General features: G+C 63.4%; 2 protein-coding genes across 5 annotated transcripts in view; one reads left to right on the forward strand and one right to left on the reverse strand.

Moving 5' to 3' along the window:
* The window catches only part of LOC130596691 (mitochondrial import inner membrane translocase subunit TIM16-like), a 38,322-nt gene that overhangs the window by 1,082 nt on the left and 19,444 nt on the right, over positions 1-17,796 (reverse strand). Inside the window, exons 10-28 of one of the 4 annotated variants that reach the window (XM_057404604.1) lie at positions 5,383-5,437; positions 5,224-5,281; positions 4,977-5,122; positions 4,177-4,272; positions 3,946-4,092; positions 3,683-3,815; positions 3,414-3,589; positions 3,228-3,336; positions 3,040-3,126; positions 2,778-2,920; positions 2,596-2,700; positions 2,400-2,485; positions 2,176-2,317; positions 1,973-2,062; positions 1,758-1,874; positions 1,546-1,681; positions 1,350-1,441; positions 1,179-1,265; positions 339-423 (exon numbers count right to left, since the gene is read on the reverse strand). In XM_057404604.1, coding sequence (XP_057260587.1) covers positions 339-423; positions 1,179-1,265; positions 1,350-1,441; positions 1,546-1,681; positions 1,758-1,874; positions 1,973-2,062; positions 2,176-2,317; positions 2,400-2,485; positions 2,596-2,700; positions 2,778-2,920; positions 3,040-3,126; positions 3,228-3,336; positions 3,414-3,589; positions 3,683-3,815; positions 3,946-4,092; positions 4,177-4,272; positions 4,977-5,122; positions 5,224-5,281; positions 5,383-5,437 — 2,090 coding nt within the window. Of the gene's footprint in view, positions 1-338; positions 424-614; positions 766-884; positions 1,088-1,178; positions 1,266-1,349; positions 1,442-1,545; positions 1,682-1,757; positions 1,875-1,972; positions 2,063-2,175; positions 2,318-2,399; positions 2,486-2,595; positions 2,701-2,777; positions 2,921-3,039; positions 3,127-3,227; positions 3,337-3,413; positions 3,590-3,682; positions 3,816-3,945; positions 4,093-4,176; positions 4,273-4,976; positions 5,123-5,223; positions 5,282-5,382; positions 5,438-17,796 lie in introns of those variants that run through there. The other 3 variants (XM_057404694.1, XM_057404766.1, XM_057404850.1) reach the window with 3 other exon arrangements.
* VASN (vasorin) lies at positions 7,301-14,580 on the forward strand. The gene is made up of 2 exons (XM_057404979.1): positions 7,301-7,339; positions 11,887-14,580. Exon 2 carries the CDS (start codon positions 11,897-11,899, stop codon positions 13,904-13,906), a length of 2,010 nt encoding a protein of 669 aa, XP_057260962.1. The 5' UTR covers positions 7,301-7,339; positions 11,887-11,896; the 3' UTR covers positions 13,907-14,580.

A 17,796-nucleotide genomic window follows, 5' to 3' on the forward strand; every position in this document is an offset into this window, starting at 1 on the left:
ACCTGGATGAGGTCCCCACTGCTGGGGAGGCGGCAAGAACACGGGGGGGACACCCATTTGCTGTCAAGACCCACAGCGACCCAGGCTGCAGGCAGGCAGAGGTGGGAAGGGCTGCAGCTCCCGTGTCCTGGGGGAGCGACTTGCTCTGCCCTTTAGTGCTGCAGGGTGTGTCGGTGCCTAACAGCGATGCCTGTGACGGCGGCTGTGCCAGCGCCAAGACGCGGGCGCTGAGGGTCACCCTGGGACAAGCCTTCCCCCCAGACGGGCAGCACTGGGGAGTCCGAGGTTAGGTCTGGGGATGCCCGGCCGGGCACACGGGGCGGCAGCTCGGCTCCTACCTGCGAACTCCTGGCGCAGCGCCCGCATGAAGGCCCGTCCGACCACCTGGGCCCCCACCAGGATGATCTGTGCCAGGTACTTGGCCTGCGGGGACACGCCGCTGTCACTGCCTGGGCCGGGCCCCGCTCCGCCCCGCGCCCTCCCCTCGGGCCCGGCCCAGCCCGCCCTTCTCCCCCGGGGCCCTGCCCGCCCAGCCCCGATTCCTCCAGGCCGCGGTCCCGCTCCTGCCCCCCTGCCCGGCCGGCCTCGGCCCCACCGCCTCCCGCTCCTCTCACCATGTCCCCGCCGCCGCTTCCGCCACTGGCGGTCACGGGGTCAAGGAGCGAAGGTCGCAGCGGCTACAGAGACGGCGATCGCGCTGGGTGGAGATCCCCAGACTTCCCGCCGATGATAGCGCCCCCTGGCGGCCGCGACCGGGAGGTGCCGCCGATGGCTGGTGCGACTGCTCTGCGCATGCTTCCGCCGGTGCCCGGCCCGCGTGTTCCACGGCCCCCCCGTCTCCCCTGTCCCCGGTTCCCCGCCCCGGAATCACGGTGGGAGACGGGTGCTGCGGCAGCGGCTTTAATAGCGGGGCCTGCCCGCGGCGGGCACGGGGCCCATCGCCGCTGCGGGGCCTGGTGCGGTCCCTGCCGGTCTCCCCTCAGCCGGGACGGGCCTCGTGGCTTCTCGTCCTGCGCTGCTTCCTCGCCTCTGGGCCCGGGCGGGGGTCCCCGGCGTGGTCCGCGGGGTGCCGGGGTCCGGCCTAGTCCTGCGAAGGCCCGGTGGGGTAACGGGCGCCGTGGGACCGGCCCCGAGGGTCTCACACTCACGCACACCCCCCCCCCCCCCCTTGCACCTACCCACTCGTCCTCGTCCACCCCCTCAAAGGAGTCCTGTGGCAGCGGGTCTTCCCGGTTGCCCAGCCGCGCCACCATGGCACTCAGGAGCTGTAGGGAGGCAGGGCAGCACCGTGGGACCGGGCATCGCCCCCAGCCCGGGCCCCGTGGCAGGCGGGATGCCTCAGCACCCACCTCCTCCTTCTTCTGCTCATCAGACTTCTCCTCCAGGTACACGGACGCGGGGACGAACTTCCGTGCTGGGGCCTCTTTTGGGGCCTGGCTCACTGGGAGAGCAGTGTAGCCATGGGGCAGGAGGTTTGCCCCATGGCTGACACCCCCTACACAACCCCCGGCCCCAGGGGGCCTTGCCTGGCCCCTCTGCACCCACCTGGCGTCATGTCTGTGGGCTGCAGGCTGGTGCGACGCTGCTGCCCATCCTCCCCCGACAGCCAGGCACTGGCGCCAAGGGCCGGCTCCCACCAGACACGGGTCAGCGGATAGATATCATCCTGGAAATACTCCTTCTGCAGGGCGAGGGGTGCTGAGCAGGGTCCTGCCTCCAGTACACCCCCAAAACACAGCCGGGTCCCCGCCACTTACCTTGACACGTGGCACATGGAAAGCCACAGGCTCGAGGGTACTCTGCCCAAGACGCAGCGCCCGGGCGAACTCCACTTCCCGAACCTCACACACCGTTTTGGGCAGGAAGATAAACCCCTGATGGGGCACAGGCGTGAGCAGGGTCTGCTGTGCGTCTGGCAGTGCAGGGAGAGGTCAGGGACAGGCAGCACAGCCCCAGTGGCCCCCCCCCTTACCTTGTGGGGTTCACTGGAGGTGAAGCTGTTGCACTCAAGGAAATAGGGTGGCTCAGGCGTCACCTCGTAGAGGAAGACTCTGGTGTCACCCTGCGGATGGAGCAAGACATGGGTTGGTGGGGGGGTGTGCATGGAGGGTCCCCCCACATGGCTGGGGTGCTGTGATCAAGTAGCCCCCCAGTTTTTGATGGTTAAGCCCTCACCTTGCCAGTGAGGAAGACAACACTGGTATCCTCATCGTAGAAGGGCAGGAGGGTGGAAGGGGCCATGTCAAGGCCAAGGACAGACAAGGGTCCCTTGGGCAGAGCCTGCGCCTGGTACAGGAGGATCCTCCTCTCGCTGCGGCTGCAGGGAGGTGACAGTTGGGGGGGGGCACAGTGTCCCAGTGTCCCCTGAGGACCCGTGCCCTGTGTGTGCCCCTCTTTACCTATCAAAGCCGGACACCAGGAGGTAATCACCACCACAGACCCAAACGAGGCGTGCTCCGCGGGCCCCCTCAGGACCTGGACCCTCCTGTATGAGGTCAGGGTCACCCTGTCAGCTTGGAGAGAGCTGAGGGTGCGGGCAAGTGCCCATGGGGGGGTCCCCAGCTCTCCAGCCTGTCCCCACCACCCTGATTGTACCTGTTGAGGCAGAGGGCTGTGCCGTGGCTCATAGAGCCGTAAGCGACCATCTTTGCTCACTGTTGCCAGCTTCTTCCCATCAGGACTCCAAGCCAGGCTGAAGATCTGGGGAGGCAGATGTCCTATGTCCCCTGCCTGGCCAAATGTGCCCCTCACGGGTCCCCAGATGTGTCATCCCTTACCTGATCAGTGTGTCCCTGCAGGCACAAGGCTTCCCGCCCAGAACTCAGCTCCCAGATCCGTACCGTCATGTCATAAGAGGAAGAAACCAGGAGATCGGATGCCACAGGGTGGAAGCGGATGGAGTAGATCTTCTCTGTGTGACCTGGTAAGGTTGAGCGGTGCGTGGCTGTCCCCAGCTGAGCTGAGATGTGGAGTGGACAGCCCCAGGCTGACTTGTCCCCAGAGTGGGGTGCTTGCTGTGCCTGCCCACGTGCCCCTCACCTTGGAGGACAGCTTCAGGCTCCTGCAGTGTCTCCTGCAGCCCTCCCTCCGGGATTTGCCACAGCCGGATCTTGGCATCTTCACCCGCTATGGCACCAAAATGGATAGGCAGTAGTTAATACAGTGATCTGGAATGCCTGGTGCCAGAGGAGTGGCCCAGTGAACTCCCTTGGGGACAGCACACGTACCAACAGCGAGGCGCTGCGGGTCGAAGGGGTCCCAGGACAGGTCAGTCACAGCCACACTGTTCTGGATGGTGGGTATGGCTGCGTCAGGGAGACGGCCGGGCTTGGAGAGCTGTGGAAGAAAGCCAGGCGGTCGCCTGCACTGCGCCCACCAGTGCCATGCTGCCCACCATGCTGTGCAGGGGGTACCTCGAGGATGGCGATCTGGCCACCAGCAGAGAGCAGGGGCAAGGCGATGTAGCGGTGGTTGGCGCAGAAGCCGTCACACTCGCCTGGCGTGGTGAGGCTGAGCCCCCGCAGGTTGGTGAGGTGCGTGTCACGGTGCAGCACCCTGCCCTGTGCATGCCGGAAGCGGGAGCTGGGCCCTGGCACAGGCAGGGTACAGGTGAGTGCTCCAGGTCTTCCCCCCAGCACAGCCACAGCCAGGGGACATCAAGCCCACCCCACTGCCTGCTCACCCAAAATGCTCTGCAGTGACTTCTGGCTTGGGCTGCTGGCAAAGCCGCTGGAGGGGCCGGTGCTGGCTGAGAGGGAGGTGGTGGCACTGCCCGGTGAGGCCAGTGAGGATGGTGAGGAGTAGCCACTGCCCTCCTATGGGAGAGAGAGCGGGTGGGCAGGAGGTGCTGGCGTTCCAGCCCTCCAACATCCCTGAAGGCCAAGGGTGGTGGGGTTCCCCCAGTCTCTCAGCACCCCAGCAAATTCCCCAGCACCCTGTGCTCACACTCTGGTCGGCACTGGTGTTGGTGTTGGTAGGGCCAGTGTCAACTGTGGGGCCGATGTTGGCTGCCTGCAGCTGGGTACAGGCAATGATGGGCGAGGTGAAGGTCTCAGTGGGTCTCCGTGCTGGGTGCAGGCTGACCTTCCTCACCTGCTGGCAAGCACAATGGTGGGCAAGGGGCAGTGGCAGCCCCGGCAATGCCATTGGCAAGGGCACACCCCGGGTGACACTGACCTGCTGGCTGTCCCCTGCCCACCAGGCCTGGGCACCATTGGCTGGCAGAGTCCCAGTGCAGTCAGGGAACAGATCCTCATGGAAGTCCTGGACAGACTGTGGGAGAGGGGACATGGTGGGGTGGGTGTCCCCAAAACCCCACAGCCTGTGTCCTGCTGCCAACTGGCATCACCTGGGCTGGGGCACCCCTGGGCCCCACCAGGAATCTCATGGCACCCCAGTTCCTGTGTCTGTGGAGCCCTATCCCCACAAGCTGCACACTGAAGCCTGTAGGTGTCAGACACGTCATGTCGTTGGGCTGTCTCACGTACCCCTGAACACATCCAGTCTCCCAAACAACACCCAGCACCCAGCATCACCCCTTGCAGCACCCAACACCCATGTTTTGGCACCCAGCCTTCAGCTTTAAGCACCACTAGCATGCCAGATCGAGTACCGAGGATACCACCTCCTGCACCCAGACTCCACTACCCAACCCCAAAATTCCAACCATTTTCAAGCACCTGGTGTTCACGATCTGGCACCCATTACACAACAGCACCCAGCAGGTAGCAAGCACCCAGCATCTTGCATGCAGCAAATTAACTTCCCAAATATAGCACCGAGAAACCTCAGCCTCCATCACCCACCATCAGCACCCAGCTTTCAGCACATAGCGCCCAGGTTTTACCTCTTCTCCTGCTCTCCCCAGGCTGGATCCCCCACACTTGGGTCCCTTTTGTCACCAAGTGCTGGTGAGGTGTCACCCATGAGATGTCACCAGGCACCCGTGATACAGTGTCACCCGCAGCACCCCTTACCTTGCGTGGCACCACATAGCTGACAGGGATGAGGGCGGTGTCAGTGAGCTGCAGGACACGGAGGACCTCGCAGGCCATGACGTCCAGGGCCAGGCGCGGCACAGCGGCCAGGCCCCGCGTGCTGCCCTCTGTCCGGCACTGGGTCACTGTTGGGGAGGAGGGGGGGAAAGGCAAGGTGGCCATGGGGCAGGCAGGACCCAGCCTCTGGGGGCAGCCGGGAGCCCAATGTGGGATGTAGGCTGCTTACCTTGGGTGAGCGCTGGCTGCGCGGCTGCCACCTCGAAGCAGTACAGGAGGTTTTCTCCCTGGCAGAGAGGTGATGGGGACAGGGCATGAGTGGGGCTGCGGGGACCACCCCACCGCACCCACAGACACCTCCCTGCACCCTGCTGCCATGGGACCTCACCTTCCCTGCCATCACCAGCAGCCCCGTATCAGCATCGTACAGTGGGATGGCCGCCCTGCAAGGGAAGGAGGTAGCTGAGCAGGGGCACCCATCAGTGTGGCACCCTGACGGCTGCAGGGCTGGGTCCTGGGTCCTGCACCTTTTCCCACTGGAGCATGCTCCAGACCCTGTCCTGGGGAAGCACAGGGCATCATCATCAGGCCATGCAAGGGGCAGGAGGGCAGGGCCAGTGCTGGCTGCTCCCCTGATGTACAGGTCCCCAGATCCTCGCTGTCCCACCCCAGGGTCACAGGTCTGGAGGATGCCACTGCTGCCCGCATCTTGCACTGGCTGCATGGTGCCTGCCATGAAGCCGTGCCCAGCTGTAGGGCATCCCACTCCTGGATCCGCACCCTGCACCCGGTGATGGCACCCAGCCCCACTCGAGGAAGCCACTATCACCTGCAGGGGAGCCCCAGGGCTGTCCGGGCCAGCTTGGCCAGTTTGGGGCGGGTGCATGGCACACCCCGGCATGCCGCTCACCTCACCCGGACCTGCTGCGCCAGGAGCCCCAGGAGGGCCCTGGGGCCTGGGCTGTGCCAGCTGGAGTGTGACCCTGCTCCTTGTCCTGCACCTTGTCCCAGCTTGTGACTGGAGTGCTCTGTGGCCAGAAGCGACCATGGCGGGGAGAGCACTTGGTGTCTGGGGGCACGGCAGCCAGGACATGGGGGGGACAGTGACTGGGGAGTGCTCAGTGGCTGGAGGGGATGATGGTCAAGAGTATGCTCAGTGGGGACTGTGACTAGGAACACTGCCTGGAGCGGATGTTGGTGAGGAGAACCATGAAGCCACCTCTCTGCCTCCCCTTGGCAGGGGTGGAGGAGGCAGCTCCACAGGCAGAGAACAAAGGGACAATCTATTACTTTCGGTTGACATTTCTGTGGTTATGCCCAGGGCATGGAGCTGTGCTGATGTTTTGCATCATGTGGCTATGAGGAAATTTGGTGAAACCAAAACTGTGATGTGCTACTGCCCCAGCTGGTCCCCATGGCAGGGACACCCTGGCGCTGCCACAGGATGGCACAAGGCACGGCTGTGTCCAGCACACTATGGTCCTGTGCTGCGACTGTTGGTATAACATAGGTAAACACCACTGGAGTTGGCTGTGGCAGGCACTGCGGTCCCCTGCCTGGCTACAGTCACTGTCACCAGCACTGCCACCACCGCTGGGTCCAGGGCTGGGACAGGTTGTCCCAGCCTGGCCAGTGCTGTCCTTGCAGCACCAAATGGGAAGTGCTGTCCTGTGGCACTTTGCACAGCTCTGCCATGACCGGAGCACCAGGGCAGCACTGAGGGCAACCCAGTCTCCCCCTGTCCCTCCACAGCTGGAGACATGAGCTCTACAAGTGCCAGGGATACTGGGGCCCATGGGTGCCAGGGTCTCTGGTTATCCTGGGTGTGCTGGATCTAGGGGCCTCTGGGAGTGCCAAGGACACCCAGCCCCTGGTGTTACAGGGGTGCCAGGAGACTGGGGGTGCTGGGGATACGGGGAGGGTGCCTGCACCTGCACCTGTATCTGTACGTATGGATGTGAACACCGGGGGTGCTGCGATTCCAGCTACCGGGCCCCGGGGTCCTGGAGCTGCCAGGGGTCATAATGACTTGGGGTCTCCGGGCACTGCTGAGGTCCCGGTGCCTCGGGGGCTCCGGGCGCTGCCGGGGTCCCGCTGCAGTCCCGGGGCGTCCCGGGGGTCCCGGGGGTCCCGCCCCCTGTCGGGCCCCAGGTGCGCAGGGGGCGTAGCCTTCGGGGCAGCCGTGCCCCGCCCCTCCTCCCCTGTCCCCCGCAGCCAATGGGAAGGCGGCGGGAGGGCAGGCCCCGCCCTCCGCGGTTTTAAAGCCGCCCCCCGCGCCGGGCGCTGCCAGAGGGGAGCGCTAGCTCGGGCGCAGCCGCCATGCACTGACCGCCCGGCACGGCCCGGTGAGTCCCGCGTCCTCCGTCGCGGCTGCCCGGCTCTGCACTCGCCATGGGGCCGAGGGCTCGTGGGGCGCCGGCCCACGGGCGGGAGGGGGGCTGTGCTGGGCACCGGGGAGTTCGGGGAGTGGTGGGGACGAGGGGGCCGGGTGGGCCTAAGCATAGGGGGGACGGCACTGCAGGGGGCAGGGTGGAGGGTGCAGGCATGGCCCCTGGTCCCCTGTTTTTGCTTGCGCCTATCCTGCCAGGGGATGCGCCAGGGTCTGGCCTGGGGATCTTGACCTGGTGCTGCTCCTGTGACAGGGAAGGGATGCGGCTGGGGCCGATGTGAAACCCATCTCCCTCCAGCTGTGGCCGGGTGGCTGTGACCCACCCTGCCAGCAGAAGCACTTCAGGGCACATACAGAACCATCACTGGGTGCTGGGTCCATCCTATGCGCTCCCTGTCTTGGCAGATACGGTGGAAGAGCTCTCTCTTTGGGGTCAGGCAGAGGTGGGAGCTGCTGGCAGTGGTGTCCACCACCACCCTCCTCAGCAGAGGGCTCGGCTGGGGTGGGGTTTGGCTGCCCTCCCTTTGTCTGTCCTCAGGGGCCAGCATCCTGAGTTACCGACCCACCATGGGGCCAAGCAGGGCCCCTGGCCAGTGCCAACAAGGGTTTCCCCTCAGCTGGCACAGGGGGACGGGTGCCAGCAGGGCCACTGGCCAGCCTGGCCGGTGGGGATATCCCACTGCTGCTCCTGCCACCAGTTCCCTGCGTGTTTCATTGTCATCCAGTGTGCACTGTGGGGGTGCTGGCACCCTGTCACTCCTTCTGTGTGTGACTTTGGGCCATCACAGGGTAAGTGTCCCTTTCTGTGCCTGGCTCCATCCCAGGCTGGCAGCTGCCACAAAAGCCAGAGCATCCCAGCAGTGATGCTCCAGTTCTTAGACCCCTCTTCCCAAGCAGAAACTCCCACTCATGTTCTCCACATACACTGCTCTTGCCCACATGCCTCACACCGGCAGGTCTCATCTTTCTGGGTCTGGGGCTGGACTGGCCTGACCCCGCCGGGGCCGTGCCGCTGCGCACACGGGCACTGGGCAGTGCCGCCGTCAAGGATGACACTAATGACTGTTTTTGCCCGCACCACGCCAAGGCCTCGCCGGGTGGCCCTGACGCAAGTGCTGCTGGCCCGGCTGGCTCCGTCAGTGGGACGCAGCAGGAGGAAACGCCCGGGGACAGCCACAGTCACCCCAGTCACGCCGTAGGAATCTGCCCGTGCTGCTGGGGCCACGCGTGGCAGCATTGCCGGCCTCCTCCCAACACTCCCTGGTGTTTGGGCTCCTGCGAAGGCGGTTTGGCTGCTGGTAAAGTGGCTCTGCTGGTTTTTCTCCTTGCCAGCACCTGAGCTGGGGAGCAGAGCCAGGTCAAAGGGGCAGGAGCTCAACAGAGGGGCCGGTGAGCGCCCCGGGGAATGCAATAAGCAGGCTGCATTCCTCCAGGGCTGCTGCGGAAACTTTAATTAAATAGGGAGGGGAGCCTGGGAGGAGGTGGGAGCTGCGGCTGCATAGGGTGGGTTGAAGGGGAGGAGGATTAAGGGCTTAATCCTGCATCCCCCCAGCACGGCACAGGAAGGGGCATATGCTGACATAGGCTTGTTTTGGGGAGGGTTAAATGAGGGAAGCAGCATCCACATCCTGCCCAGTGAAGGCACCGTGGCCCTCCCTGCAGTGACAGGGACTGAACCCAGGGCCTGGCTTTTGTGCAGAGCCCTGTCTTGCCTGCACTGGTGCCCACTGGCCAAGGAGGCAGCCCACCAGCCTGCTGGCAACAACGGTGGCTTTGTTTGGCTGCGGGGCCTCACTCGCCGGTGCGGGAAAGGATGTCCCGGCTGTGCTGGGTTCCCCCGGGAGAATGGCCACATCCCTGAGCTATGGGGAAGAGCAGTGACCCCCGAGAGGGCTCCTCTGTCCTATCCTGTGCAGGTGCCACCCTGCAGCATGGGGACAGCGTTGGCTTCATCCTTAAACATGTGGTGAGTGCAACGCAAGGCATCCCCTGCTCAGTCCTTCACCCTGGGCAGGCAGCCGGAGAGCCCAGCCCGGGGGGCTGCAGGCAGGGAGGCGGGGGACATGGTGCTCCCGCCCCGGCAGGCTGGCAGGGAAAGGCTGAGCTGGGACTGGGGGAATCTGAGCCCAGATCCTCCCCGCAGCCGGAAAATATGAATAATTCGGCAAATATCTGCGGTGCAGGCGCGGGGGAGCCCAGCCAAGGCAGCAGCAGGCCGCTGGCAGGGCGGTCCTAACACCTCCAGCAGAACCGGGGCCCCCTCTCCACTCTTGGGGACCCCTCTGGGACATGGGGAGGTTGTTCCCCTTTGCCCTGTTCCAAGGGGTAAGCACCCCTGCCAGCCTGGGCTGGGTTAACCCCCTGAAGTAGTGTCATAGCACGGAGGCGGCGCACAGGCAGGATGCCGGCGTGTGCCGGCGGAGCAGGGTGATGCCGAGGGAGAGGTGTCAGTGGCGTGCGGGTGGAGCAGCTGTGCCAGCCTGCCTGGTGCTCCTGGCAAAGCAGGGATGGATATGTGGCCCTGTCCGGGCCAGCCGAACCTGCCCGGAGCAGGGAGCCTGGCAGGCGGGGAGGAAATGCCAGCGTAATTAAAGGGACGAGAGAGACTTGGAGTCAGCAGCTGGTTGCAGCACGGGACACGTCAGCGAAACCCGACCCTGGCATTGCAAAACCAGCCCTGGCCTCGCCAGCATCCCACAGGCCTGGCCGGACGCTACCCACCCCGGCACAGCAGTGGCAGGACTCTGGGCATGGCCCCCCACACCCTGCACTGGGGCTCTGCCTGCCAGCCAGCACCCTGTAGCTGCGGGAGCCACCCCGAGGGCTATCACGTGGGGAGCAGTGCTGGGTCTGCCCCCAGCCCCCTTAGACCCAAAACTGCTCTTCAAGTTCTCCATGATGCTGTTTTGGCTCTACTCGGTTCTCGCGCTGGGTACTGATGGCCTGGCTGTGGATGTGGGGGAGCAGCAGCACCCCCTGGCTCGGGGCTGGGCAGGGGGTGTCAGGGAAGGTCTCTGTGGTGGTGACCCCAGGATCAGCACAGCTCCCCCAGCACGTGGTGTCAGGGGCTGACGGCACAGGTCGCAGTGGGGCAGGGCCAGTTCGGGCCAAGTGACTCAGGCGGCTGTGGTGACCCTGCCCAGCAGCGGGGCCACCCCACCCTCGGTGCACCCCACCCTGGGGGGGGGCAGCTGGGGAAGAGGCAAGGATAGAGCCTGCTGCTGCATTAACCCCGACCTGCTCCTGCTGTGGTGAGTCCCGCATGGGGGGCTCTGTGGCATGGGTGGGCTCTGCTGGCCAGGCTGCATGGCAAGGGGGACCCAGCATGGGTGAGACCCTCCCGGTACAGGATTTGGTGCTGGTGCACCGCTGGGGCAGGCGACACGTGCTGCTCGTGACCCTGGAGCCCACACACACGGAGGGGGCCCCTTGTGAGCTGCAGGGGTGTTTGTCTGGAGCTCTGAGCAGCTCTGGGCAGGGGAGGAGGTGGAGAAGGCCAGGTGTGGGGAAGGGGCTGATGGAGCAGGGTGCCAGCAGCACCCCCAGCTCAGGCAGCCTGGTGGGGGTTGCCTCTTCCCTGCCTGGGACCCTCTCTCTGCTAAACCCCACATGCCCCTGAGATGGGGGTGGCAGGAGATCATGGGTCCCTAGCCCAGTCTGTGCTAATTAGGAGTGTCATTAAAAAAGGGCTGAAAGAAGGGGTTGAGAGAAGGGGCAGGGGTGGTTAAAGCTTCACCCCGAGAGCATCCTCCACTCCATCCCTGCTGTCCTCATCCCTGAGAGATGAGGATGCAGCTCAGGGTGCTGTGCAGAGCACCCAGGTGCTGGCAGGAAGGTGAACAGCAAGGCAGCCATGACCCCCAGGGGACACGAGCCAGCTTGGCAGGGGCTCTGCAGGGACGTAGCCATCTCTGAAGTGTATGGGGGAACCATGGGGCAGGGGACCACCCGGCTCCTTCAGCCCTCAGCCTGTGCCTGGGTCACCCCTGAGTGTCCCTGTCCCCAAGGGAGATAGCTGCTGGGATGGTGGCACAAGCAAAGGGTTAAACTGAACTCAGATGGTGTGAAGGTCAGGGAAGGTCAGCCAGGCTCCCACCCGTGTTTGATTTGCACCCTGCTGAGTGTACGGCCCCAAGAGACCAGACCAAAGCGGGTGGAATCTGTCTCTTGGTAAACCTGAGGTATGCAAAGGTCCCACATCCCTAAGCCTGGGGATCTAGGTTGGGGGGGCAGCAGCATAAAGCCAGGATGAGCAGCCCACATGTAGCTTCCTGGTTGCAGCAGCACAGAGAAGGCAGCAGCACAGCAGGGTCATTCTCACTCCTTCTGCAGCCCATTTGGGGCTGAAGGGTCTGGGCAGGGCACAGGGAGATGACTCTCACACCCCAGATGTGGTGCAGGGGTAGCGGGGGGGGGGTCTGAGGCACCCCACAGCCCTGCCAGCCCAGGGTCCCCCCAGCAGGGCCTGGACCCTGACCTTGACTGGGTTTCTTTCTCTTGCAGAGCTGACACCATGAACCAGCTGATCCTTTGCATGCTGCTCTTGGGGTGCGGGGAGCTGGCTGGAGCATGTCCTGCAGGCTGCCAGTGTCAAGACCCCAAGACCATCCTGTGCGCGGCCAGACGGGGCCAAACTGTGCCCCAGGGGCTGCCTCCTAACACTCTCTCCCTCTACGTCTTTGAGAATGGCATCACGACGCTCAGTGAGGACAGCTTTGTGGGCCTGCCTGCACTCCAGCTCTTGGACCTCTCACAAAACAAGATCACCACCGTCCAGAAAAACATCTTCCAGCCCCTGACAGAGCTTGTCAATTTGGACCTGTCGTCCAACCAGCTGCAGGAGATCACCAATGAGACCTTCCATGGGCTGCGGCTGCTGGAGCGGCTCTACCTGCAGAGGAACAGGATCCAGCACATCCATGCTGCTGCCTTCGACACCTTGGAGAACCTGCTGGAGCTGAAGCTGCAGAACAACCAGCTCTGGGCCGTGCCTCCCCTCAACCTGCCCAACCTCCTGCTGCTGGACATCAGCTGGAACAAGATCTCTGCCATCGCACCGGGGGCCTTCCACGCTGTCAACATCGAGTCCCTGAAGATTGCAGGGCTGGGTCTAACAAGCTTAAACGAGGAGCTCTTTCAGGCCCAGAACAACCTACATGAGCTGGATGTCTCTGACAACCTGCTGGAGCGCGTCCCAGCGGTGCTGCAGCGGCTGGGGAGCCTCACCAAGCTCAGCCTGGCTGGCAACGCACGCATCTCCCAGCTGCCAGTGGAGGACTTCCACAGCCTTCACAATCTCCAGGAACTGGACATCAGCAACCTCAACATCAACACCATCCCTCGGGATTTCTCCAGCTTCTTCCCCAGGCTGCGGGCCATGACGGCTGCCGGCAACCCCTTCAACTGCATCTGCCAGATGAGCTGGCTGGTGCAGTGGGTGAATGCCAGCAGCGTGGTCCTGCGGCGGCCCGAGGAGACACGCTGCCACTTCCCCCCGAAAAACTCCGGCAAGCTCCTCCAGCACCTGCAGTATGCAGACTTTGGCTGCCCCACCACCACCACCAGCCCCACCACTGCACGCACCACCACGCTGCCACCTCCTGCCCCACTCCCCACCAGCAGCCACCTGGCGCCTCAGCCCAGCACTGCTGCTCCCACGCTAGGGGCTGGGGACCCCCAGGGCAGCTCCACAACAGTGCCCTTCAGTGGCGCCCCAACACCCACCACTCCCCCACCACCCATCTGTCCCCCTCGCACATGTCTCAACGGTGGCACCTGCCACCTGGGTGTCCAAAACCTCCTGGAGTGCCTGTGCCCTGTGGGCTACACTGGGGCATACTGCGAGGCAGAGGTGAAGGGGACAACACCATCCCCAGTCACACAGGCCCCACCGCCCAGCCGGCAGATCAGCATCACACAGGTCAGCAGCACCTCCCTCAAAGTGGACTTGCAGAACTATGTCCAGTCCAGAGCGCAGCTGAAGGGCATTCGCCTGAGCTACCGAAACCTTTCTGGGTTGGACAAGCGGCCGGTTATGCTGCGTTTGCCAGCTTCACTCTCTGAGTACACGGTGCGGGCACTGAAGCCCAACTGCACCTATCGCATATGTATTGGGCCCCTGGGGGAGAAGGTCTCCAAGGAGGAGCACTGTGCTGAGGTGCAGACCTTGCCAGCGAGCCACCAGCAGCACTCCCCTGTCACCCAGGGCAAGGACAACAACCTCACCCTCATCATTGTCCCTGCACTAGCCGCCGTGCTGCTGCTCGTAGTGGTGGTGACTGCTGGCATGTACTACTGCCGGCACCGCAGGGTGAAGGCCCATGCTGGCCCTGGGGTGGATGCCAGCCCCCTGGAGCTGGAAGGGGTGAAAGCCTGCCTGGAAAATGGTGATTTGAGCAGCCACGGCTGCAAGGTACCAGAGGCAACGATACTTTCCAGCGGCTCCGAGTGCGAGGTCCCGCTCATGCAGTCGCACTACCCCAGCAACAACAACACTCCGGGGCTCAAACCCTCCTACTTCTGAGCCAGGCGGGACTGCGCTGTGGGGCGAGGGCAGCTCTGATAGACAAGGGTTGAGCTCTGGTGGTGGCACCCAGCAGTGTCCCTCCAGGGGTGAGGAATGGCAAGAAGTTAACTGAGTTCAGGCAGCAAAACCCCAAACCCATAACGTGCAATTTCTGAGAGGCTGCCACACTTCGGAGGAGACAATTCCACTGCTCAGTGCCTTGGTTTCTGTGACTCTAGAATGTGGGTAGCGACCAAGAGGGGGTTGGGTTTTTTAATTTGGGGTTTGGATGGGTTTTTTTGGCTACTGCTAAAAAGAAAGCAGCCGGTGACTCGGCTAAGGGACATCCACGTGCTGGTAACAAGGGTCCTTTAGCAGAGCACGGCCCATGCCTCTCAACTCCCTGGAAGCTGATGTGAGCAATCAGGCCCGGACGAGGTGCTGGGACCCTCGGGAACCCTGGGCTGAAGGAAGCGCCGAGCAGGCAAACCGGGAATTGAAGCTTTAAGAACTCAAAGAGATATTTATACAAGGTTATTTCCCATTTCTTCTGGGAAACTTTTGTTTTGTTGTTGTTGTCGTTGTTTTCTAGCACAGGTTTGTGTCCATCTATTTTGTAAGGCGGGCCGGAAGGGTGGCTTTTTGTAAAAAAAAATAAAATCACAACAATGAAAAGCTCTGCACAGCCCCAAGCAGCTTTTGTGGGCGCTGCCCGTTGGCGGGCAGGGGTGCGGGCAGTGCAGCCTGTCCCCTGCAGAGGAGCGGGAAGGTCAGCCGTGTCCTCCAGTTGTTGTTGGCAAGCGTGGGGATGAGTCAGGGTGATGAAGGGGGGAGTTTTCCCGACTCTGTAGGCGGTGGCACTGAGGAGGCTTCACCCCCACAGCGCTGCCCCCCACCATGGGGCTGAGGAGGTGTTCCCAAAACTCAGGCAATCGGTTTCAAATCGGCCCCTGCCCTGTGCATCATCCAGCCTTACTTCATCCCTCCCTGCCTGCCAGATGGCTCCAGGGCCAGCTGTGGGACAAACAACCCAGCCCAACCTTTGTAACCTCCTGACGTCACCCCCAGCGGCACCGGGACCCCCAGAGCGCCCATGACAAGTGTCAGCCTGCTCAGGGTCCCCCCAGCCCAGCACTGCAGCCAGAGCCAAGGCTCAGGCCCTGCAGTGAGCCCCCTCCAACTGGCCCCGGGAACAGCCAGTTTTGTGCGCCGGGGAGGGCTGGGAGTCGGCGCTCAGCAGGTTCCCGCTGCCAAGTGGTTTCTGCTCCAGCCCTCTGGTTTTAATCGTTTTCCAATCCTTTATCTTTCAGGCTGGAATTTTCCAGGTTGGGGCCCTGCCCGCCGAGGTATGTTTGATTTGGAGAGAATGAGCATGAGCGGGCTGAAGCACCACGGCTGCCGCCAGCTGAGCCGAGGGTCACCGCCATGCCGCGCGAGCTGCCGGCCGCACCGGAGCTCTGCTGCAGGATACAGCCCTGACCCTGACACGGCCCCGGTGCCGCTCACCCGGCGGCTCTGGATGCAATTAGGGGTGCGGGGCGGCAGCGGGTCCGTCTGGTGCAGCCCCCCCGGCTCCCAGGTGGGCTTCCGGCAGGGCTGGCTCCCATTAGGGCCGGCGCAGCGGCAGGAGGGGCCCCTCGCCGGCGCGGGCGGCTCAGTGCGATGGCCACGCTCGCCCGCTCAAAGGGCCCATTGTGGTCCTCTCCCCACAGATTTTTCAAATTAACATCCCAAATTCCTCCAAAAATTGCTGCTGTGTAAATATTTTCACTGTGAGCTTTGTGTATTTTCCAGCCTCGCGAGGAGGAGGAGAGAAGAAAAGTCCCCGGCGGAGCTGTGGCCTCGCTCCGGGTGCTTCTGACCATCGCCACTGCAGCCCCCTGAGCCCACCTGAGCTCAAGGCTGGCCCCTGTGTGTTCCCTCACTGGCACTGGCTGCAAGGGATGGGCAGCAGGCACCTCACAGCAGCCCTTGAGCTCCTTCACTCCCTGCCCAGTGCTTTTCCTCCCGCTGCATGGTGTCATGATGTGCCCTTCCCCTAATGAAGCTCTTTTTCCCTGGAGGTTTGTAGGGGGACCCCCACAGGCCAGGTGGGTGCTGGGGATCCCCAAACAGCTCAGCAGGTCCCATCACTCTGGGGAAGCTTCCAGCAGCTTCAGAGTGCCTCCATTCATATTAGAGATGCCACATGGTATGCCCAGTGTGGCAGGAGCAAGGCAGGGGCTTGGCTTTGCCAGGTGCAGTGCAGTGGGAACCCACAGCCCAAGGTTTTCGTGTGGCCCGGTGGAAATGGATGACAAGGAAAGGGGAAGGGGCTGGGCTGCAGTTGCCAGCAGCCACATCAGGAGCAGCACAAGGGGGTCAGCGAGGCTCAGCCTCAGCACAAGGAGTATGGGGATGCTGTGGTCAGGGCAGGGCTTGACAACCTGTGAGTCTCAGACCCCCACAGCACCCACGGCTGCACCCCGGAAGCTCTGCGGGAGCTCAGCAGGGCCCAGAATGTGCCCTTCTAGCACCTGAGCCCCTGCAAGGTCCTGAAACCTAGCGCAAAAGCCCCCTGTGTCCTGGCAGCCCCAAGTGTGCACCAAGAGCGGCACATCGTGCGGCGCTGCTAATACTTGTGAGCTGAATCAGCGCTGGGGAAGGATTGCAAAACCCCATGGAATGAACCCAAAAAAAATCCCTCTTGCTATGTGATCCAGCAGGGCCGGTAATGGAGAGCCCCAGCCAGAAGCCACCGGCAGGATGGGGGGCTCGGCCAGGAGCCACAACGGGAGGAGCCTCCGGCTTCACCAGGGCAAGTCCTGCTGCCCTCAGTGCTGGCCCAGCCTGGCCAGGCGCAGGCAGCATCCTGCAGCCCAGCAGCAGCAAGCCTGGAGGTCTTTGGCCTTCAGAGAAGCATCCCTGGCTCAGGCATGGCCGCATGGAAACCAAAGCCTGGTCCTCCTGGATCCCCCAGGTCCCCACTGCCAGAGTGGAGCCCTGGGTGGGATGTGCTGCCTCAATGCAGTGCTGGGGGTCCCATCCCCACTCCCTTGGGGTGACGGCAGGCGTGTGCCTGTCCCACAGCCCCATGTGCTGCCGCAAAGCATCGGCTGCCAGGAAGAGCATGTGGAGAGGCAGAAATCCCGCTGGCTTCCTGGAAAGCTGCAGAAGCCAGGGCCAGAGTATGCCGGTTGGCAGCGGTGGGCTGAGTCCAAGGCCCATCTGGGAGCGATTTCGATGCTGCCGTCGCTTGCTGCCTTCCCGCCACACGGCCCTGCAGCACATGGCTATTTTTACACCCGTAATTACCGGGCCAGGCGGCCGCCCTGCCATTAACCCCTTTGTGCAGCTGCCCAGCGCATCTCACTCTGCAGGGATAGGTTCTGCTCTGGTGGCACCTGATGGAGTAGCCTCTCCCCTCTCCTTGTGTCTGAGGTTGCAGCCAAGTGGGAGCAGCAGGAAAAGCCCCTTCCCTGCTGATGGCAAGCAGCTGCCAGCCCAGGCATCCATGGGAAGAAGGAGCAAGGGCAGAGGTCTGCAGGGGGACAGGGATGGGGACAGGGATGGAGCTGTCCTGCCCAGGGCTCTACCTCTGAGATCTGACCACTGGAGTGGCTGTTGTCAGAGACCCCCATGACACCCAGCATGACCAAAAGGGCTGCTGAGTGTCAGGAATAAGCACTGAAGAAGTGGCATGGCCAGGCAGGGTGGGAGTAGGACCGGCCATCGTACTATTACAGCTGCTGACCAGGGAGACGTGGCAGCACGATGGTGGGGACACATGCCTTGGTGGGGCTACGGGCCTTGCTGCTCAAGAGGGCTGGATCTGGTCCCCCAAGAGCCAGCTCAGTTGCAGGCTTCGTCCTGGGGCAGGGGCAGCAGGTGCCAGGGCCAAGCACCCCTGGGCAGCATCCCCGCAAAAC

This window comes from Pezoporus wallicus, unplaced genomic scaffold (genome assembly GCF_028554395.1).
Source record: "Pezoporus wallicus isolate ANWC-B61680 ecotype Strahan unplaced genomic scaffold, APGP_CSIRO_Pwel_v1 contig_8000, whole genome shotgun sequence".
Classification (NCBI taxonomy): Eukaryota; Metazoa; Chordata; class Aves; order Psittaciformes; family Psittacidae; genus Pezoporus; species Pezoporus wallicus.